This window comes from Xiphophorus hellerii, chromosome 9 (assembly GCF_003331165.1).
Source record: "Xiphophorus hellerii strain 12219 chromosome 9, Xiphophorus_hellerii-4.1, whole genome shotgun sequence".
NCBI classification, from domain to species: Eukaryota; Metazoa; Chordata; class Actinopteri; order Cyprinodontiformes; family Poeciliidae; genus Xiphophorus; species Xiphophorus hellerii.
This window is the reverse complement of record NC_045680.1, coordinates 30680052-30703617: the sequence shown is the minus strand read 5'-3', so window position 1 is coordinate 30703617 and position 23566 is coordinate 30680052. Positions and strand designations below refer to the sequence as shown.

General features: G+C 39.0%; 1 protein-coding gene and 2 long non-coding RNA genes across 3 annotated transcripts; 2 read left to right on the top strand and 1 right to left on the bottom strand.

Annotated features, from left to right (window-relative positions):
* Positions 1–7829: 7829 nt before the first annotated feature.
* On the bottom strand, positions 7830–19105 carry LOC116725284 (uncharacterized). The gene is made up of 3 exons (XR_004340370.1): positions 18683–19105; positions 13269–13435; positions 7830–11955 (listed from the first exon to the last, which is right to left on the bottom strand). It is a non-coding gene; the product is annotated as an uncharacterized LOC116725284 (long non-coding RNA).
* On the top strand, positions 12359–13846 carry LOC116725283 (uncharacterized). The gene is made up of 2 exons (XR_004340369.1): positions 12359–13218; positions 13293–13846. It is a non-coding gene; the product is annotated as an uncharacterized LOC116725283 (long non-coding RNA).
* Positions 19106–20311: 1206 nt separating the features above from the next.
* LOC116725916 (tripartite motif-containing protein 29-like) lies at positions 20312–22688 on the top strand (the record flags this gene model as incomplete). The annotated part of the gene is made up of 3 exons (XM_032572327.1): positions 20312–20318; positions 21843–22224; positions 22259–22688. Coding segments are annotated over exons 1-3 (819 nt in total), but the record flags the coding sequence as incomplete, so codon positions are not given.
* Positions 22689–23566: the final 878 nt, after the last annotated feature.

The window sequence follows — 23566 nt, the reverse complement described above, 5'->3', positions numbered from 1 at the left end:
CATCATCATCCTGTTACCACTTCCTGTCATCTTCTTCTTTGTCGTTTCCGCCAGTAGTAACATCCTGTTGTAAAAACTTTTTTACACTGTTTTAAACTTTTTTTAAAAACTCTTCTTGCTTAAAAAAATTTTATTTTGTTTTTTTGTTTGTTTTTCTAAGCAATTGTTCATAATTCCAATTTGTTTAATTTTAAGGTCAATAAAAACAGAGCTGGTGAAAGAACTGCACCAGACAATGTGTTGCTTTTTGAGTTAGATAAGAAACTAATCAGTTATCAGAGAGGTTTAAATTTTCTGTCCCCACTTCAGAGAAATGCTGCTGGCTCGATCTGTGTTCTTCTTCTGCAGCGTTGAGCTGTGGGAGACTCGGCGTTCCCAGAAGGAGCCGGACGCTCCGATCCGCAGCAGAGACCAGGAGCGGGAATCTGAGCGCACATTTCAACTGCTGCACATCAGTAATTACAGAACCCAGGATGCAGCGGCTCCGAGCCGGGAGGCGGCAGTGAACGCAGCACCGACCACACTCATCTGACTTCAAAACTGAACTTCTGCTCCGACTACAAATTACAAAAAGGTCAAATAAACAGACTGAAGGTTCCGGGAAAGTGAGGAATTGTCCTCTGTGTCTTTAAAAAAGACGACCTTTAAAGGTCTGACCGCGGCTGCTTGTGGTCGCAGACTGAACCTCTGCTTGGTGTTTAAAGGAACAGGAGCAGAGAGACGATCAGGACAGAAGGAGGAACGATACGAACCCGATCCAGAAACAAACTAAAATCTGTTTATTTATTGGAATAAAATGTTTGGAAAAACTTTCATACAATCATTAAGATTACAATCGTTTATCTAATCCTGAGGTAATTTTATTAAATTTGACATGTCAAATTAATTTCAATTTATTAATAATGTAGAAGATATGATATTGTTTATATACTTAAAGACTTTTTTTTTTTTTTTTACTTTTTATGGATTTTATTTTATATTTCTCTACTTATGTTAAGGTTTTTCTGCTTTGTCCAAATTTATTTAATTTATTTAAAGGTTTTTTCAGTTTCTCTGGATTTTCTTAATGTATTTATTTCCAGTATTTTTGAATTGATCATATATTACATCATAATATTTAAATTTAAATCTGCTGTGCTGCAGATTTTAGATGCAACATCAACCGAGCATCTGAGACCTGCAGGACAGAAAACCTCCATGGCTGCAGACCTGCAAGTTTACTACTAAAAAATCACTTTAAAAAGTTAATTTTTAATTTAAATTATATTTCATACATTTGTAGCTCAGAAAGTTTCAACACTTGATGACTTTTTGATCCAGATGATTTTCTGGATCATTTGTGTGGGATTGTTATTATTACTGGATGTTTTTTCCCAGGCGTCGCCATGGAGAGGTCAGGTCGCCCCGCCCACCCCGGCCACAGGGGGCGTCAGGCTGAGCTGGTGTCAGACTTTCACACCTGACCAGCTGGAATCCAGCAGAGCAACAAGTTCATCCAAACTGCGGCTGCAGCGACAGAAAACACAAACAATTCATTTTTATTAAAATCTGAGATGAACTGCAGAATGGAGAAAATCTGAGTCATTTTCATTAGACGATAATGACATTAGAGTCAATTAATCACTGCTGAAATAATGAGCCAGAGTGATTTAACGCACTGCAAAAACACAAAAACTCACCACTTTATTCTGCAGTTCAAATATCTCAGTGCACTTCAGATAAAAAAAATAACTTTTCAGCAAGATATAGGAGCGTGTTTTCTGTCAATAATTTCTTAATATTGATTAATTAGTAGATAAGTTCACTTATAACAAGACATTTTTCCCATAAGTTAAAAAATCAATCTATCAATATTAAGTAATTATTTTCTTAAAACAAGCTCCTTCATCATGCTTAGACATTATAATAACTTATTTTTGTCTGGTTTAATGTTCACTGATATTTTTGTACTGGAAACCAGAAATTCTTGGTCAGGTTTTGTTTTCCAGATTTCTTCCGTCTCGTTGAGTCGAGCGGTTTGAGGTCTGAGGAAAGTTTGTTCTCGGCGTGTGAGGAGAGCTTGAGGCGGCGCTGACCCGAACGCCCGGGCCGGGCCGCTGTTTGTGTGGTGAGAGGGAGGAAAACGAGGCGGCGTGACTTCTGACCCCCCGCTGGTGGAGGCCAGGTCAGGCGTGAAGTTCTCACACTGTCCTCCTGCAGCTTCACGCCTCCGGCACACACACACCCACCCGCACACACACACACACACACACACGGGTTTCATCAGGTTCTGAACCTGCAGGTGGAGGCGGGTCGGCAGCTCCAAACCTCACAACCTTCACAGACCCAGTTTGACCCGTTTCCAGCTCAGATCTAACAAGCAGTTTGTTTTTCCTGGTTTTTATTTTTCTCCTCGCTGTGGAAGCAAAACAAACATCAAGTAACAGAGAAGTTTTAAATGTACCAAATGTAAATAAATGAAAGTGGAGGAGTTTTTCCTTGACTTGAAATGAACTTCTGTATTTCAGGTAGACGTAAAATGAAAACGCTTAAAGGCAAATCTAAATGACAAAGATTGGATTTTTCTAAATGGAGACGGAGGCGAGAGTCACTCTGCGTCCTGAAAACATTCAGAAGACGGAAACATGCGACTGGATCTGAGCTCAGTTCGGGTTTTAAAGTCAGTTTATGGTCAGAGGTTCAGTTCTGGTCGTCTACAACTAAATAAATACAGCCAGCAGCGCAGGGCGGGTCAAAGGATCAGCATTTCCATCTCCATGGCGATGACTCACTTCAGCCTCATCAGCTCTCCCACCGAGTTTACTCCCTCCTCATCAGCTGATGTGAAGCAAAGCAGTGAGTAAAAGCTCCAGTAGGAGAGGCAGTGGGAGGAGAGGCAGCAGCAGCCGTGGCTCCCAGTGCAACCAGTAAGCTGCAGGCGGTGGGACCAGTGGCTGAATGAACGCTTTCACACATTAAAGGTGTGAAAACAACCAGCAACCAGCAACTGACCCACCGAGTCAGACAATAAACCCACTTCACGCCTCTGAGGAGGCTCAGTGGGACTGTTAGTGAGGAATTACATGAGAGAGAAAAGAAAATAATAAAGAAATCAGACATAAAAAGCTGCAAACTGATAAATATTTCACATGAAGGCTGACAGGCGCAAATGTGCAGCAAACAGCAAGAATATGACGGGTTAAAAGTGACGCAGTAAATAAATAGATCATTAAATAGTTACATTTATTCAACAAATGATTTATTAAAGATGCCATTAAATCATTAATCAATTCAAATCATTTCATGATGCAAACTCAAAACACACAAATGCAAAAAACAAATTCAACAGTAAAACACTGAAAAAATAAAAAAGTAAAAACTAAGAACCAACAAAACAAATACTTAAAGAAATGTTTTAACCACAGGAAAAAGAAGCAAAACGCAAAATGCTGCAAGAACAACAGTGAACACAAAACTGAAAATGGAAGTCCTCCAGGCCACCAGGGGGAGTCGATCAACACACCATATGGGACCAAATCTCAGTAAACATGTTATGTCATAATTTAAGGCAATATGTATAATATTATAAAACGGCAGTATATTAAGGAAGGTAACATTAACTGCTCTAGACTCCCCCTGGTGGTCTGGAGGACCAGACAATATCTCAAACTGACTTCAAACTATTGTTAGTTTTTAAATTCAGTGCATCTATTTAGCCTCAGATCATCACACACATTACCTACAGGTCAGTTTAACAGACAAACAGAAGTTTGAACAGAATTTTAATAAAGAAATAATTTAACTCTTTAACACCAAAGCCTCAAAATGTAATTTCTGCCTGTTTTATCTATAAAAAATAAAATAAAAATGCCCATAATGGTTCCACCAAAAAGTCAATACGTGGCATTTTGTTTACAATTTACAGGACGATAAACGCAGTGGAGGACACTGCTAACTAAAGCGCTACATCGTCATAGTATTAGCAGAAGCTAATGCTAATGTGCTAAAGTACTAAATTCACAATTTATATAAGTGAATGCTTGCATGTATTTGTTGAGTTAACTGATCTTCTTGTCTGTATTGAACCTCATTTGTTCAATAAAGTTTCTTGACAAAAAAAGATGGAAGGACAGGAAATGGAATTGCTGCGTAAACAGACTTCAGCCACTTCAAAATAAGAGCCTTTCTCACGATCGTTTTAATAAATTCATGCAAAGTAGTTTGAAGTTTGCATGTGATGAACAAAAATCCGTGTTAATGAATCAAAATGAAACGTTTGGAAGAGAAGCTGATCGAAAGCTGTTTATTTTCTCTGCTCTGTTTGTCGTTTCCTTCAGGTACTTTCTCTTTGTTTTTCTCTTCCAGTGATTTGTTTATGAGAGCTTTCCAGGAGCCTTCATGTCCTCCCTCCGGCCTCCATGTTTGATCAGTTTCTCTTTATTATTTCCTCATTATCCTCCCGTTTCCCACAGCCTGGCTCACCAGCAGCCTCCCTCGTTTACGTCCTCTCCTCCCTCTTTTGTGCAAACACAGTGATGACCTCCTCCTCCTGCTGACGTTAGAGGGAATAAATCTAACGCCACGAAACAAACCAACACGCAGCGAGGGAGGAGTGTTTGTGTGGGGAGCTGGGAGGAAGAGGAGGAAGAGGAGGAGAAGCTGTCTGGATGGTTTGGAAATGAATTCAGTCCAAGGACCTTTGATGGGAATTTTATTTTCCCGTCGAGTTTTTTTTTTCTGAGAAATTCATGAGAAAAACATCAACAGCAGATTCCTCCCTCACTTTTCCGTCCAGGATTCATTTATCTTGGACTGACAGTAAAATCTGTAAACAGTTTTCCCCGAAAGCGACTCTAGCTTATGATGTTTATCTAAATTTTGGGGGATGTTGATGTTAATTCTGCTTTAGCCGCCAAATCCACTGTGTGTGCTGAGCAGCAGAGGACAGGATTTGGTAAATGTGAACATTGAACATTTAAATGGAGAAGGAAATCACTTGGTTGGGAAGAAATTGCTTGATCAGAGTGAAATCAGTCAGTTTTAGGAAGAGAAACGACTGAAGCATTTTAGGTTTGCATAAAGCTGAGTGGCTTGCATGATGTTTCACAGCAAGGTTTCAGAAAACTGGACTTCTGTTCTTGCCCCAGTTTCTGATGTTTTTATGACACCAGCTGAGTTTCTGTTACAAATAAAACTTTGTAGACATTTCACTAAAGTCAGAAAAACACAATTTTGCAAGTGTGTTGTTTCCATTACAAAAAGAGAAACAATTAAAATCACACATGAATAATTTTATTCACGCAACAAGTCATTAAAAACATCATCCTCCTTCCACTTCCTGTCGTCTTCTTCGTCATTTCTGCCAGTAGTAACTTCCTGTTGTTGATCACGACTTTTGGGATGTGAAAAAAGGGTTTCCATTTGAGTTTAATTTTGATTCAGCCACAAAAATAAAACATCTCAGCCTCGCTGAGTTTTCTTTGTTTCCATTAAGTGAGTTTATTTTTGTAATTCCAAATTGCGCCGTTATGTTGTCAGTGGAAACTCAGCCGGTCTGAACAGCACAAGTCTGATTCCTTTTCAAGTCACTTTTCATATTTGGTCTGAAACTGGAAGCGTCTTCGATATTTTTTAAAGCGACCAACATCTCAGCAGTCATGCTGCTCTTATTCCTAATTTGACCATTTTTGGACACTTTTGCTCAACAGGAATCAGAAAATGGTGGAGCAAATGTTGTCAAAAAGAAGAAAAAAAAGGGAAGATGCGAATTAGCCGTGTTTTTATTTAACTGGTTTGGAGAGAATTAACATCTGAGCCAGCAGAGGATGGAGAAGTTCACCATGTAAGAATTTATTCACCAAATATGTTTTCACCCTGAGTATCAGGGCTGAGCTGAGAAACTATTAATAAATTAAACTACGAGAATAGAGTTGTTGTATTATGACCTTATTCTAGCAATATTATTTCACATTATTTTTTTTTAGTTTGGCTCCGATTCGTTTATCGTATCATTTCCCCTTTTAAGTATTAAACCTTTAAAAGTCAAAAACTAAATCAACCAAAGCAGAAAAATATTGTCCTGGGGGAGGAAATTTCACACCCCAAAAACGGCAGATTCTGTCTTTTTCCAGTCAAAGTTGCTCTGCATGAATATGAGCTTTGTGAAAACAGCAGAGGGCAGTCGGGTCGGCGAGAAAAACCACCTGCAGAGCGTGGAAACATCCAAATACCAGAAATATTTTCCATTGTTGTTGTTCTGCAGCATCACGCTGCAGCACATCAGCTGCTAAGCCTCAGAGTCTGCAGAGACGCAGCGCTGGTTCGACCCAGATGAGCTTCCTGTAGGTCACACGGTTTCACGTTTCAGCTCAAAACAACCAGGATTTACAGCTAAATCTAAAACTAAAAGCATAAAACAGAAAAACTGCGTCAAAAATTAAGTATGCCCGCATAACCAGCAAAACCCACCTGTTTAGGATTGTATTTGAAATGTAATCAATTACAAATTTAACCTGACTTAATGTCATGTTTTGATTGTTATTCTATGCTGCATTGTGTTTCTGTGTTTGATATGATGTAAAGCACTTTGAAATGCCTGCTGCTGAAATGTGCTATACAAATAAAATTTGATTGATTGATTGATTGATTGATTGATTGATTGATTGAAGAATGCAGAAAGTGGTTTCTGGATGGTAAGTCAACAACAAAAAATTTCCAGCAGCCATTGTACAGTGCATACAGCGGTAAAACCAGCTGACCAAATGTGCTGGAATTCAGCTTGGGTTGCTAGGTAACGGGCCGAGCTTTGGCTGGGGTTGCTAGGTAATGGGTGGAACTCAGCTTGGGTCGCTAGGTAACGGGGAAGTTCCAAATGGTTTTAACTTAACAATTGTGAGGTTTTTGAAACGGCTCATTTTCCAAACACCAAAAAAACTTATTCAAAAACAACATCTGGGTGTTTTTTTAAGTGCTGGGTCTGTTTTTAGATGCAGAAGGACAGAGCCCCTTTAAAATTTACAAGTTCTTGCTTTTCTGCCACACAATGACAATTATTTTTTTGTCAAAATCTCCCACAAAAACTTTCTAACAACCTGCCAAATGTTATGAAAAGCAGCTCAAATTCCAGTAATCCACCCAAAATCTGTTTTTCCAACCCAATGTGTTCAAAAGAAGCCCAACTGGACAGAAACCCGCCCAACCAGGCAACGCAGATTGGTTTGTCTGCTTCATACTTGGCCACCAAGCAGCCAATCAGAGAGCAGCGTGTAAGTGGAATAAACAGACATGATGACATCAGCTCAGACGGGGGCGATAAACGTCCTACTACAGAATCCAAATGCAGATCAAACCCGCCAAGCTGCTTCGCTTCCTTACATGGAGACGCTTCCTCATCCAGCAGAGGTCATTCCAGGTCCTCAAGGTCACATCTGAATCACCTGATAAGCCCCAGATCCACAAATAAAACTCATGACGATACACAGATTCCAGAGTGAACAGCTTGTTTTCCTGCAGATTGTTTGGCTGCACAAAACTGCAGGTTATTTTTAGCTTCTGAATTTATCCAGGGAGCAAAAACCTACGACGGCTTATTGGGACATTGTACATACATTTTAAAGAGAAAAAAAAACATTTTGAGGATAATCCCAGCAGGTTTTTACTTTGTCTCTTTATTTTCCCAGCTCAGAAATTTCCGTGATTTTTTTCTTGAATATTTATGAGATTAATTAGAATTTTTCTGACTTTTTTATAGCAATTCTTTTTATTAATTTTGGAGTTCAGAAATGGTTATTTTTTTCTAGAACATTTCTAAAATTAATTTCAATATTGTGTGATTTTAAATTTTTTTTTAAAAATCTCCATGTTTTTTTGGGGGGGGGGGGGATTTGGAGATTAGTCTAAAAATTTCTTCAGTGGCTGCAGGGCGCGGTCGTAATAATCAGCTATCAAATAAACAACAACAGTGAAATCATGTCTATCAGTGAGAACAGGAATGTGCAAACAGGTCAGGAAATGTAAGTAAAAGCAAAAGGTGACGGCTTCATTCCTGCATGTTGTTCTGCACATTCCAGCCGTTGCCAACAGATCTTTTATTTTGGACTCTCTGTTCTGTAAAGGCATGCCTGTACATGTTCCTACTGCGCAGGAACAAGGTCATCTGGGAGCAGCAGCCGTTTCCTTTCTGCAGACGCCACATATTTAACATTCCTGTTTGCTTCACGCTCTCTTTGTTGAGCCCAAATGTCTGCAGAACCGAAACCGTCCTACATAATTTATCCCGGTTCAGTCCAGCTCGACTTGTAAAGCCTGAACACCTTTTCCCGGCGGCTGCAGAAATGCGAGCCATCGCCGGTGAGTCACTGTGAAACCACTTCCAGCTGGAGGGCGGCGGCTAATCAGAACATCAGAATAAAAAAGCCTTTTATTCAGGGAGAACACAGAGATCCTGAGCTGTTCTGACTCAAACACACCCAGTTGGGCAGGTGAGAAGCTTTTCTCACTTCAATGAATAACCTGTGTTGTTCTTAATGTCTGTGCTGAGCTGATGAGTGGCTCTCATCTCATCCCCACATTAACATGCTGATTAAACTCTGCAGCAGCCTGAGCTGAACCGTTTCTGCAGCCAATTGGAAACAAACCGTCTCAGTCCAACATGAGAAACGGCACCGCTCAGCTAATGAGGTGACGCTGCACAGGTCTGGAGTTAACAAACGTTCTGCACAACATCTGAGTCCAAGATTAAACGGTTTTATGAATTTAAGTGTCCAAAAAGTTGCAAAGCTAACATGCACAGCTCAGTTCAGCTCTGGCAGGAAATGGCTTTAATAACACCACAATTCGGTGCAGTAAACTCGTTTTTTACAATTCTTTTCAACTTTTCCCTGCCAGGTCAGGCTTCCTTTATCTTATTATAGATATATTAATCTTTATGTTGAAAGATATGTAAAAAACAAAACAAAAAACTGAAACACAGTTGTCAATTTAAAAAGAAAAATCACGTAGGAAGGAAAAGATGACAGCAAAGTCTCCAGCTGCAGTGTAAATTTACAAACTGAAGATTTATTTAGTGGCTTATCCAGTCAGAAACAGAAAGACAGGAGAAATGTTGAGTTGCAGCAGTGTAATTCCTCACATAGATTCAGGCAGTATTTAGACATTTGATATAATTGCTGCTCCACTTCTGACCAGCATTGTTACTCTGATGGGTTTAAAAGAAAAAAATGCTTCAGTTGAGGCTAATTATAGTGAGAAAACATACAGAAGGATATTTGGATGTAGCTGCAACTGATTTGCTTAATCTGCTGACATCAGTAGATGTTCCTCAATTAAAGAAAACATAAAAAATCAGCAGGAAACCACATTGGTAAACTTTATGCTCACAAACGACAGACTTTTTTTAATAAAAAAAATCTATCCTCTTTGTCATTTATTGTGGTATAAATTATCAAAAGTACTCCGTCTTATTTTTCTAGTTACACAAAGGTCAACATATTACCATAAGAGGCATTTTATATTTAAAATAATCAGTTTTTAATTCATAAACTAGAAAGTTTGTCAGAAAGCTGCATCTCAAAAGGCTGTCCTTGTTTTGACAGTATGCAGAAAAGCAGGCTGTGATTTATTTATGCTTCATGCTTTCCACGTATTGTTTTCTGACCCAGATAAGATGATGAGTGTGAACTAATATTTACTGCCGATAGTAGCACATAAATCTCAGGTCGGATTAGAAAGCTTCCTCAGTTCCACCTGGATGTTAGGTTTTGTTCAGGTACTTAAAACCCTTAGATTTACTAAAACCTGCCTCACAAAAGGAGGAGTCACAGAAATTTAAGTGTTTTTTTTACTAAATATACTGAAGACTAAATAAATAACTAATATAGAAAAGTGAATGTAGAAGTGTTTTATGGTTTGATGCAAATAAACCAAACTAAGAACCTGTCATGTCTGCTGACGGGAAAACGAGGACAAACCCAGTAAGAGCAGCAGCCAGGTGTAAACAAGAACGACCAGGTGTTTCCAATCAGCGGCCAACTCCTTCCCATTTCCACTTCACCTGAAAGACGAAGTGAAACGTTACGGCAGGAAAAGGCCGGCGTCCGGCCCTGCTGGCTGCCGAGGCAGACAACACGAGTCAGGGTATGCTAGGTGAACCGCAGCAAGTTCTGCACAATAAAAACAACTAAAAGCTGCTCAGGGTTTGAGTTTGGTGGAAACATCCCATCTGGTTGGAGACGTTCTGATTAGTGGGGTGGAAATAGATATTAAAGGTGCAGTATCATTTATTTCCAGGCATATAGTGCCACTTCATAGCACAATCAAGTAACTATGTTACCTTCAGTTGTTATGAAAAATATACATATAATTGACTTAAAAGAAATTTGACTTGAAATTGGGCCTCTGTCTCTTTAAGAAGCTCCTGTTCTGTCAGAGACTCCACCTTCAGGAAGTCATAATTTTTTTTACCACAGTTTTGATTGACCACACAATCGCACAAATTGGAGTTATGAAAACAAATTTGCTTAATGGAAAGTCGACAATTTCAAACTAAAAAAAAATCTAATTAAAACATTTTTGCGCTAAAATGAGGTTGATTTTTTCAGCTGCATTAAATTATTCTATTTTGCAAAACTGCCACAAGTCATGTGATCAACAACTGCTTGTTACTACTGGCAGAGACGATGAAGAAGACAACAGGAAGTGGGAGGAGGATGACAGCGCTGCAGGTTTCTCAATGACATCACATGAACAAACTTATTCACGAGTGATTTTAATTGCTTTTCTAATTTGATGCAACAATGAGCAGAATAATTGCATAATTTTGCACACATTTTTAATGGGAATGTAGAAACTGAAAAGTAGTTTGTAAAATGAGTCATACTTCCACCAGGTGTTTGCTAACTGCTGCTGCCGCTAGTCTAGAGGAGCTGAATGGGTCTGTGAGGCTCGGTTGGAGAAATGTTTCTGCAAACAGAATGGTTGCCATGGAGATTAAAGGATTTCTCAAAAGAATCAAAGCAACACTAATAACCAGGTTTTTATCATTATTTCTGAATAGTTTAATCATTGCACTGTAAATATTTTGTCTGTTTCCTGTCGAGCTTTGCTCTGTTTAAATGTCTGTGTTGTATTTTCATGATTGCATTTAGTATTAAAATCATCTTAATTGTTGCTAAAGTGTCTTGATGTTTTCCTGTTTTGCATCGTTGCAAGATTCAGTCCTCTGCTCCACGTCCATCTGCTACCGAAGGCTGATGACTCAGAGCGTTGTCACAATGCAGAGGTCATGCTCTGCGTGTGTGTGTGTGTGTGTGGGTGGGTGTGTGTGTGTGTGTGTGTGGTAAGGCCTTTATATGTGTAGCTCAGATGCTGAGGAGGAGTGTGTGGGAGTCACCTGGAGGAGGATTATCTGAGGAAGGGACTGAGATACTTTATGTATTCATGTGAAATATTTGTTGAATTATTATTATTTGTTGAAATTTTTAGATCTTTAAAGTTTAAGAACAGCATCACAACTTTTCTAAAAAGAGTCAGTTTGAATATTGTTGATAAAGTAAATTAGTTTTCATTCTTTTTTCTGTCGCTGAGCCAGAAGTGAAGGTCCTGCAGAGTTCAGCAAACTAATATTGTTTAAACCTTAAAGAGAGCAGAAACGTTTTCACTTCTGTTGAATCAGAACGGCCAAAACGAGCTCTGAAGGTTAGAATAAGAGTCGTAACAAAAAGCAGATGTTGGCGCTCCTCTGCCAGCTAAAACAAGGCAAACCCCGTTTTATACAACATTTATCGGCTCCACTTTACCAGTTTCAGCTCCACCATCACAGTCAGTTTCACAGAGTCATTTTCCCACAGCAGCAGCAGCAGCAGAAGAAGAAGAAGAAGAACGGGGCGGCAGGAAGTCAGGCGGGGTTTCCCCTCTGAAGTTTCTGCCCTCTGCCTGAAATCCTGGTTTCTCCATGAACAGAAACGAATCTGCAGGAAGCTGAACGACAGCAGGAGGAAATACTGAGAAAGCTGCAGGACTTATTTATGGTCCTGAACCATTTCACTCTGAATTTATGTGAGGAAGAGGTTACTATGATGCCTTTTTATGAGGTACAGCATGGACCCCCGATAACAGAGTAGCCAAAAATTATACCCACGTCAGAGTAACTCTACTTCAACATATTCTAACTAAAGTAACAGTAAAAAGTGCAGCATAGTAAAAATACTACAATAAGTGGTACACGAGGATGATTGACAGCGATAAGAACCTCCTCCTGACTCTGATTGGTTGTTTATGAATGGAAGTGTTGCATTTCTGCAGATGGCAGTAGAACCACAGGAGATACAGGATACTGATCAGATGTTAATATCGTATGAGTCCCAGTACTGAACGAGATTCTAGATCGGTTATTGGTGACAGTGTGCAGGTCTATTCAGTCTACTTCTATGATTTGTGCTCTGATGTCATGCTTTATTATTTATTTCACATTATATGTAAAATTCACAATTGCACTTTCTGAACCATTTGAAGCAAAGTTTATTGCTGTTTATTTTTCCGTTGTTTTCGTCAGTTTCAGTTTCATTGTTATTTATTTTGACTTTGGCTGTTAAATTCTTAACTGCGCTGAACAAATTAAAGCTGTTTCTACATGTTTGACCAAACTGTTTGCTGTTGGTGTGTTTAAGTGAGCTGTGCTACTGCAGAGTTTTCATTCATGTTTAACATTTATTTAAAATATAAAGAAATGCTTCAAGTCTTTTCAGCTGTTTTTCTGTATCATATCGGCTGATATTAAAGCTCAGATATCGGTAGTGAAAAAGTGGATCGGTGCATCGCTAGTAGAGGAGCTCGATATTTTACTGTTTGACATTGTGAATAAATATGTAAAAAAAACACATTATTTATGAAGCATTTTACAAAGAGCAGCTTTAAAGCCTTTTAATGTATATTTCTAATGTTTCTCTGTCTTCCTGCCAGCTGTTCTCCTGAAGTTTATTGTTGTTTCATCATTACGTTCTTTGACCTTGACCTTCCTCTGAGGTTGTACAACTTGTGTGACTTCTTGTTTACTGAACTCGGAGAACAGAGAGTTTCTGCCCTGCGGCAGCAGCGTTTCTTTCTGCTGCTCGGTTCTTGGAAACGCTTCGCTGAAGTGTGACCAAGTCCATCAGAAACTCGACCTTCTCCAGTTCCTTTTCCCGCTAACGCACCAAGAGAGCGATCCCAGACCAGACTGCAGCTCTTGCTTTTCCCGGGAACGTAAGAAAGCCGCTTCATAATCTGCTCCAGTTTTTTCACTTCCGACTCACCTCCGGCGCTGACGCCTCCTGCAGGAATGTGTGGCGGTGATCCCGGGCGGCGCTCCAGCTCCGATCAGCAGCAACGTGATCTGGTACGGATTGTGCAGGAAACACATCGACGTCCTCTAAACAAAACGCTGCATCATGAAAAGGCGGCAGGCTGCAACAGGTTCAACCTGCAAGAGCGAAAACATGAGGAACACGGTGACCATAAACGTAAACTGGAGAACATTTTCAGGGATGCCAGGAATCTGGAGTTATCATATCTGCTGCAGTTTGTTCTGCAAGAATCAAAGAACACAGAAAAGCATCGACTCGTTGTTCTGATAGGAACGTGTCTGACTGAACTGAGCCTCTTCTTCATATCTGTTTATTGTGAGTGAAACTACAAATCACTCTGAAAGTGATTCGATTGATAAAAACTGTAATCCTGGTCCTGTTTTTATCTTGGTTGTACAAATTGTTGCTCCTCATCGACATTGTTTGGTTTGGGCAAGAACTTCTCCTGCTCTACTTCCTCCAAAGATTGTTTTCATGTTCAGTTGGTTTCTGAAGTTCTCAGAACAACAAAAAGATGCTTCAGTTAATTTCAGGAGTTTTGTTGCATCCACACAAGGTCAGAACCTGCATGCTGCCTCTCACAGGTGACAAACCCTGAAATAATTTCAAATATTTTCCAGCCTTTAATGTGGGATGTTTTCCTCAGTTCTACCAAAAAACAAGCAAATCTGTTCAGACATGAAATGTAGGAAAAAAGCTGCAAACATCTGGTTGCTAAAGTCAACAAATCTAAAATTATTTACTAACCAACCTATTGATTCAGTTCAGTGTCAGCATTTAATATAAAATTTTAACAATTAATAGAAAGTTCAGCTTTAGAAGAAGAAACTTGCTGAAATCTGGGAATTTGCATTATTTAGCTTAGAGGTCTTCAACATGGGGGTTGCGGCAGGTAAGAGGGTCGCGGAGGTACCGTAGCGGGGTCGAGAGATTTCTGATTAATTAGCCTTTTTTGTTTCAGCTAACTTTTCAGTACAACTTAAAGGGGGAGCAAAGAGAATTTACATGAAATCAGTCATTTCCATTCATCGACACGCTGATGATGAAAATGATCGTTTGTGTTTGTTGATTTAAAGTAACGTGTGTAAACAGCTGTCTGAGGGAAACTTAGAAACAAATGCTAAAGTTAGCAAAAATCAACAGCATGTGGGCTATCATAGCATGTTTACTGACATGGACTTACTCCATGACGCTTTTCATAAAAATGAGCTAAAATGCTGTTATCTGAAAACGTGAACATTTGCACAGTAACATAAAGATTGAATAAATCTTCATCTTTAAATCTTTAACATAAAGATTGAACCCTAAATAAACTATTTACACACAAAAATCTGTGGATTTGGGCATCAGACACACTATAAATATGTCCACCGCGCGTGTTATTGTTATTTGAAGTAAACAGAAAGTACAGAGCCACATTGCTAACTTCAGATTAAAAACTGTATCTGCAGTGCAGACAGGTCAATTCTGCAGCAGTGACAGCTACTGTTTCTTAAAACACCAACTGCAGCGCTGCTCAGGTACTGGCAAGGCCTGGGTTCTCAGGAATGTTTGCACGCAATCACTGATGCACTAACTGTCAACACAGATTAACCGGCAAACATCAAGGTTACCAAAGCTCATACTATTCCAGCTGGGAAGGAAGTAGTTTTGTTTTTTTAAAGTATAAATGTGATTAGTCACTGTGCAAGGTGGGCAAAACACGATGAGTTTACTGCCATGTCTGCTGCTAACAGAGCAAAACCCCAGATGGTAAAATTAGGATTCGTTTAAGGAGCAGACCGACTGCAGGGCAGCAGCAGCAGAAGATGCTGAGAGGCAGAAATTATAGGGAAAACATCAGAGATGACACATCAAAATGCCTGTCTGAGAGCAGAAAATGGGGCAAAAGTCAGCGAGTGATTCCGGTAGAAGAAGAAGAAAACAGCATGACTCAGCAAATATCCTGCTCTCACACACAAAACACACCCTGATTGGAGGTTTGCAGGAGAAAAAAAGGTCTGCTGAGAACACAGCTGATCTGAGGTCCAGTTTTAATGTGCATCATGTTGTTGGCTCAAATACCAGCTCTAACGCATCGGAAGCATAAACACAAACTGTTCCAGATCAACTGCAGAATAACATTCCTATCTGTCCGTATTTCCTATAAATGCTTTCCACGTAGTGAATGCAAAAGTGCTAAAAATACACCGTGACTCAAATGATCCTGTGGAGAAAGCAAGACGTGTCATTTTGGAAGCATCGGCGTCTAAATCGGAGATGTGAGTAAAACTAGACGAGAGAAAGTCTGAGATTTACAGACAGTGAGGAGGGCAGTGAAGCAGACACGTGACTCAGGTTGTCTGTCTGTGACTCACGCAATCCCTTCAAAACAACCTGCAACTCACGCTGCTGCACATCTGTGGTCTCACTGCGCCCCCTGCTGCACAGAAACAGAACTGCAGGTTGATCTGTGGCGCCATCTGGTGGTCAACTACAGGAACTCATCTTCCCAGCTCACAGAAACTGACGTGTTGCTTGATTTAAAAGAAAAAACAGATTAAACGACCATTTTCCTTTTTTAAGAAATGTTGGAAATTTTCTCAAAGTAAAATTTTGTCATTTTGCTTCATAATGTGCCTTTAGAGTAGCTGTTTTTAAATAAATAGCATCATGACTGTTTTATTTGGTCTTTATAGAGTTTGATAAAATATCATGTTAGTTGTGTAGATAAAAATAAAAGGTTTAGATTTTTTATTTTTATTTTTTTACAATTTTTAATTTAAAAAAAGATCATATTTTTCCTCGATAACTTCCAAATTGACAGTTTTGGTAAAATGTTGATCAGACCAATTTGTTTGTAATAAAATATTGTGCTATATTAGTCCTGAACATAAAAATAAAACATTTAGATTTATGTTTTTAAGTTTTTTTTAGTAAATAAAAGAAGAAATCAAACTGTTGTTGCCCTCAATTACTACCTACTCTTTTATCTGTGCACTAAATGTCAAATAATCCTTCATGTTTCCTTCATGTTCTCATCATGTTTCCTTCATGTTTCCTTCATGTTTCCTTCATGTTTTCCTTCATGTTCTCATCATGTTCTCATCATGTTTCCTTCATGTTTCCTTCATGTTCTCATCATGTTTCCTTCATGTTTCCTTCATGTTTCCTTCATGTTTCCTTCATGTTTTCCTTCATGTTCTCATCATGTTCTCATCATGTTTCCTTCATGTTTCCTTCATGTTCTCATCATGTTCTCATCATGTTCCCATCATGTTCCCATCATGTTTCCTTCATGTTTCCTTCATGTTGCCTTCATGTTTCCATCAGCTGCTGCAGCCTCTGATGAGTCATTCTATTTGTCTGCTTTTAGGGGAAAAACTGAACTTCATCACGAGATGCAGCCACATTAATATCATGAAAAGATGACTCAGCAGCTGACAGCAAAGAACCCCCCCAAAAAACGATGTGATGAATCGTGATGCTGCATGCAAAACACACACACACACGCCCACACACACACACTTCCCGGAAACAGTGAGGAGGAGGAGGAGATGCTCGTACATCCCTGACTTCCTGGCAGTCAGACCCTCAGGAGATGCTTCGCACCACTTCCACAGAGCAAGCTGATTGGCTGCTGGGGAGCCTGAGCTGAGGGCCAATCAGAGAGGAGCTTCTTGGTCCATCAGGCGATGGGGGAATGAGAAGGATGGAGACTTCCCGTAACAGAAGTGAGGCAGCAGGATAGCGTCTGTTTGTGTAATGAAACCAGCTGTTTGGTTTAAATGTGGGAGATGAAGAGTTGGTTGAGTTATCGACCTGCAGCTCGGACATCATGCTCTCCATGAAAGCTAATCTTTATCCTGATGCAAACCTGAGAAACAACAAGTTAGCCAAAGGCAGAACAGAAAAGGTTGATATCTGGACGACTCTCTGTCCAAACAGCGGAAAGTCCTGCAGAGGGTTTTACATCCAGCATGTCAGCTTTAAATAAATACTTTAACTGATTCCGCTGCAAAGGATCTAAAGAGGGTTTGATGTCGGGATGAGTTCTCAGATCCCTAACTGGAAATAAATGAGAACTTCACTGAGATTCTCGGGTCAAACAGCCAGAAAACATTCCCTCCTGTCCCTCAATGGCTGCGTTTCCATCACAAATGTTCGTAAAACTTTGTCAGTATTTCGCTATTGTCGAAAAAACACTATTTTGCAATTGCAGTTTTTCCATTAAATAAGAAACTAAACGTAAGTTTGTTCACACAGTAAATCATTAAAAAACATGAAGCATCATTATCCTACAACTACTTCCTGTAGTCTTCTTCTTCTTTGTCGCTTCTGCCAGTAGTAACATCCAGTTGTTTATCATGTGAGTTGTGTGATGCGAAAAAGTATTTAATTGCAGTTTTGCGAAATAAACCAATTTCAATACGGTCATTAGACCGGCAAAACTAAAACGTTTTTTTCAAAATTGCTGTGTTTCCAATAAGCAAATTTATTTTCAAAATCTCAAATTGTGCAATTATATGTGCAAAGGAAACTCACCTAATGATGTGAAAATTTATCTTATTTCTTCTATTTTTAGTTTTTGCCAGTCTTTATGTTTCAGATTATCAAACAGATACACATATCAGACAAAAATAACCCAAATAAATACAAAATGTAGTTATTAAATGATGATTTGGAAAGCCACAGCCTTGATGGATTGATGTCACAACTTTAAAAGCATTTAGCTCACTTAGCTTAACTTAAATTAAAGTGTACAGATAAATTCCAAATCGCTAATTTATCTTTTGCACATTTTCAGTTGAATAAAGTTCAACATCTGTGCTGAGTTAGCAATACTCGACAACAGCTATAAAACTAAAACTGTGAGTGAAAGGTCTGTTCTAAAGGATCACTTCCTGTAGCGCTAATGAGCAGCTAAGTATGAAATAACTGCTAATAAATTATAGAGAATGATTTATTACTTTGTAGCACAACATAATAAGTCATTGAAGTTAGCACTTTAGCATTAGCTTCTACCAAATACAATGTTGGTGTAGCATGTTAGCAGAGCTAATGTTTAGTGATCTGGAGTTAGCATAACTAGCTTTTCAGCTAGCAAGCCCACCTCTGACCCGAGGGATTAATATGTGAACATTTCCTATCCAATAACTGAATATTTTCCTCCAGAACATAATTAGAGTGAGAAGAAACACCTGCTTATTTCAGGATTCCTCTGTAGATTTTAGCAGAGGAAATTGATCAGATCTATTTATTTATGGTGATTAGCGATATTAAAAATACCATCTAGCCTAAAAGAAAAAGTAAAAAACTGCTCCAGTTTTAACTGGGTTATAGAGGGCTGTTTTTAAGGTTTGTTGTCTCTGGGAGAAACGTACCTGCAGCTCGGTTGCTCTGACGTCACCTCCGTGTGACTCAGTCTGTTGATCTTGGACACCGTCTCTCTTTGTTGTCCAAGATCTGTTTGAGTTCAGTGTTCAGGGCAGCCATCTAAACACAAACAGGGACAAACATGAATCACATCCGACCCCCGCTCAGGCTTTCAGACCCTGTTTTATACCTGTAGCGGTTGAATCACTATCTGCAGGTTGGATCCATTAACTTCCTGTCAGCGCCCCCCAGTGGACAGTTTGGTGACCATCCTGGTTATTTGGACCAAATTCACCCGAACAGGGACACATTTTATTCTGAACTTTGAACAGATTCCCTGCACATCTTCCTGCTTATCAACAGATTGTTCTGTTCCTACAAACTCCAGCACTAAGAAACCGGTTTTGTCTCAACAACAACAATTTCCTACAAAAAATATGTTGCTAAATTGGGGTCATAAAGTTTGTTCAAAAGAAAAAACAGATGAAACTGAAAAAATAGATTTGAAACTGAAAAAATGTTACAAAACTCAAGGAAAAAAATTCAAAGCTACTTTTCAGATTTAAGGATTTTTTTCAGCTTCAGATTACTTTTTTAAATTTCTTTTGAACAAACTTTATGGCCCCAATTTGGCTCAAAAAACAATAACAATTTTATTAAAAGTTAGATTAGTTCTGGAACAGCATAATTAATGAGGTCTTGAAAAACCATACAGCAAATCCATATGGCCATCATATATTTAGCAAACATTAAGTCAAAATGAACATTTTGTTTACCTGAATATCCGATTACTAAACAATAATTAAACCATGGATTTAATGTGTCAATATAATCTTTAAATGAACTCAATCAGGACTGAAAGTGAGAAGTTTCATATGCAATAATGAGTATTTTGACAAAAGTATTGTAAAACAGCTGTACAATTTGGCTAAGGTTCTCTTTTATTTCATAATATACTAAAATATATTCAACTATATATATTTTTCCATATATGTAAAATAATTATTACTGTTGCTCTGTTTGGTTTTCAAGAGGTTAGAAAATCTTGGAAGTCTATGCATAAAACAAATCCCTTAAATGTATTAAAATGTTGCCTAGATTAAAATCTTATTTACTTGAAACGACCTGCAGCTGATTATTTGGATGCAGTTTGAAAAAATCTCAGCACACAAACCGGAGAGTCGCACTATCTGTCCTCTAGGGGGCAGCAAACAGACGGACGGACCAAACTTCCACCAATAAACTAAATTAATCAGAATCAGATGAAAAATCTTGTATTTTGCAGGTTTATCCTCATTCTTTCAGACGGAAAACGGTTTATAATTTTCTTTATTTATAATATCCGTTGCACTTTATGTTCCTATTGAAAAATAAACCAGCAAAAAGGGAAGAAAGCAAACAAGAAATATTTAATTTTCTAACTTTTACTGCAAATCCAACATTTATTAAAAAAAATAAATTCTACAGCAATAAAGTCTTTCAAACATCCATTTGTCTGTAACGATAAAGTGGAGATAAAATTCCTGAAATAAATAAGACTTTTCAATAATATTCTAATTTGTTGAAAGGGTCTGTATGAACGGGATAAGAATTCAAATTAAAGCGACATATTTTATGTCTAATTGTCCTCACTCTCAATGAAAGGTTTGTGAAATTTGCATAAAAGCAGCAAAAGTTCAGAAAGCCTGGAAAACAGCTGACTGAGTTGTAATGCCATAAATTATCCAGAAGATGGCAACAAACTGGTGTGTTGGTCTGAGTCTGGGTTTAACAGCGGACTGGCGAAGGTTCTGCACTATTTACTGGTGTAAATGTTTGAATTTGATAATGGTCATATACATTAATCAGTGGGTAAGATGATGAAAGAAACATATAAACTATGCTGTATCAGTTTTTAAACATAACAATCTCACCAGATCAGAGGAAAATACAAAACCTGCCCAAAAAAGTGGTAGGAAAGGATATTACAGTGGGGGAAAAAACGCTGTAAAATACACAATAAATTAAGATATTCAGAAATACAGTCCAGTTTTTAGAATTATTTTTAAGCCAAACATATTGGAAAAAGTTTTAAAAAATAGTCAAATCTTTTAGATTTGAGAGGAAGTATAATACTGTATTCTGTATGCTGGTCAATGGGAAATCATTGACCAGCTAACAGCAATTAGCAATTCAACTGCAGAAACCTTGAAGTGTTTTTTTTTTTTTTTAACATTACATATGTTTTTCTGACTTGGGACCTAAAATTCCTAATTTCCTGATTTAAAAAACAAGTTACAGTTAAACAGCTTTGTTAATTTTAGCTTATAAGGTAAATTAAGCAGATAAATTAGCTAAACAGATGAGTTAGCTAAACAGCTAAGAGAAGTTAGCTAAACAGATGAGTTAGCTAAACAGATGAGTTAGCTAAACAGATGCGTTAGCTTTTTGGAATGTCATGATTCCTTCTGCCTTTTTCTGCTGAACTTGATGAACACCTTAAGGAGATATGTTGTTATGATGTTGTACTATTCCATTAAACCGTATTTAGCATTACATACTTTCTCTATACACAGTAGGAGTCATGTTGATGTGATTTGATTTCCCCTGGGATCAATAAAGTATTTCTGAACTTGAATTTATTTACTGAATCAGAAATCATTTAGAAAGACCTTGTTAATCTTGCGAAGGCTGTTGAAGGTGAGTCCATTATACTGGTGGAAACTGATAAATATGACTTGAACACTGAAATAATTGCATCATTTACTGCTTCAACTTCAGACTCTGCCTCAGTACATAAGCCAGTACAGGCCTTCCCTTCCCCTGAAGTCAGGCCATGGTGACGCTGAGGGTTTCTGGGAAAATGTTGCTGAATAAATGTTTAAAGTCTTTAATGACAACAACACTTCTATAGAAAGAATTAGAGAGTTTTTGGCATCAACCCACTGACTGACTGATTTAGGTTTAATAAAAAGAACAAAACTACATTTCATAGTTCAGAAATGGGACAATATCAAAGCTGGGGCTCACTATAAAGTTTTTAAATGCTGCCATATTGAAAAATCACATTGTTTTGGCTCAGTGTTATAAGAATTAGAGCATATTTATTTTCATTCTTTTATACACTTCATTGTTGGCATTCAAACAAGTTGCTGAAGTATATAAGGGCTATGAAGTAACACAGATAAGGAGAGGATCACAAGCGAATCCACAGCTGCCCTCAGTGCAGGAAAACCTTCATACCAAGGCCTGTCCTGCAGAAGAACACCATGCTAGCAGCTTTAGTGGAACGGCTGAAGAACGTGGAACTCCAAGCTGCTCCTGCTGATCACTGCTATGCTGGACATGAAGACGTGGCCTGTGATTTCTGCACTGGAAGAAAACTGAAAGCCACCAAGTCCTGTTTAATCTGTTTGGCCTCTTACTGTGAGAAACACCTTCAGCCTCATTATGATTCAGAGACATTTAAGAAACACAAGCTGGTGGAGCCGTCCAAGAACCTCCAGGAGAAAATCTGCTCTCAGCATGATGAGGTGATGAAGTTGTTCTGCCGCACTGATCAGAACAATCAGTTCTGATCAGTGCTGATTGTAGACAGATTTGAGACACCAAATCTGTCTCATTTGTTTACTGGATGAACATAAAGACCATGAAACAGTGTCAGTGGCAGCAGAAAGGACTGAGAGGCAGAGAGAGCTGGAGGAGAGACGAGGAAACATCCAGCAGAGAATCCAGGACAGAGAGAAAGATGTGAAGCTGCTTCAACAGGAGGTGGAGGCCATCAATCACTCTGCTGATAAAACAGTGGAGGACAGTGAGAAGATCTTCACCCAGCTGATCCGTCTCCTCCAGAAAAGAAGCTCTGAGGTGAAGCAGCAGATCAGATCCCAGCAGGAAACTGAAGTGAGTCGAGTCAAAGATGTTCAGGAGAAGCTGGAGCAGGAGATCACTGAGCTGAAGAGGAAAGACGCTGAGCTGGAGCAGCTCTCACACACAGAGGATCACAACCAGTTTCTCCTCAACTACCCCTCACTGCCACTCAGTGAGTCTAAAGGCTCATCCAGCATCAACATCCGTCCTCTGAGACACTTTGAGGACGTGACAGCAGCTGTGTCAGAGCTCAGAGATAAACTACAGGACATTCTGAGACAAACATCTCACTGATGGAACTGAAGATGATTTAATAACAGAACCAGAACCAAAGACCAGAGCTGGATTCTTAAAATATTCACGTGAAATCACTCTGGATCCAAACACAGCAGACACACAGCTAGTCCTATCAGAGGGGAACAGGAAGGTGGCAGTGATGCCTCAACCTCAGTCTTATTCTAGTGATCCAGGCAGATTCATTAAAAAGCCTCAGGTTCTGAGCAGAGAGAGTCTGACTGGACGTTGTTACTGGGAGGTGGATTGGAGCGGGACAGTTTATGTAGCCGTTGGATACCAGAATATGAGCAGAGCAGGAGATGGGGATGAATGTTTATTTGGAGGTAATGACAAACTTGGGCTCTATACTGTTCCCAAAGCAGTTTTTATTTTGTTCAAAACAACATCTGGACCTCCATCTCAGGTTAGGTTTCTGTGTCAGTTGAGTCTCTGTGTTGTCCTGTCTACCCCTTGAGTGATCCCAGCTGTGTCCTGTTCCCTTGATTACTCCCTGTGTATTTAATCCCACTGTGTCTATGTTCCCTCGTCTATTCTGTCTGAAGTCGACTTTATTCTCAGTTGCTACCAGTCTGAGCTCCTTGCCTCTGCTCACCTGTGCTGCCTGGATTTGTGTGTTATTCTTCATTAGACCATCATTTACTCTTCATATCTGGGTCCATCTCATCTACCTCACCTCCACATATCGTGACAGTTTCATAGGGCTGTCTATGGCCGAGCCCCGGGCTGGGGCTCATAGCCAGCGGTTT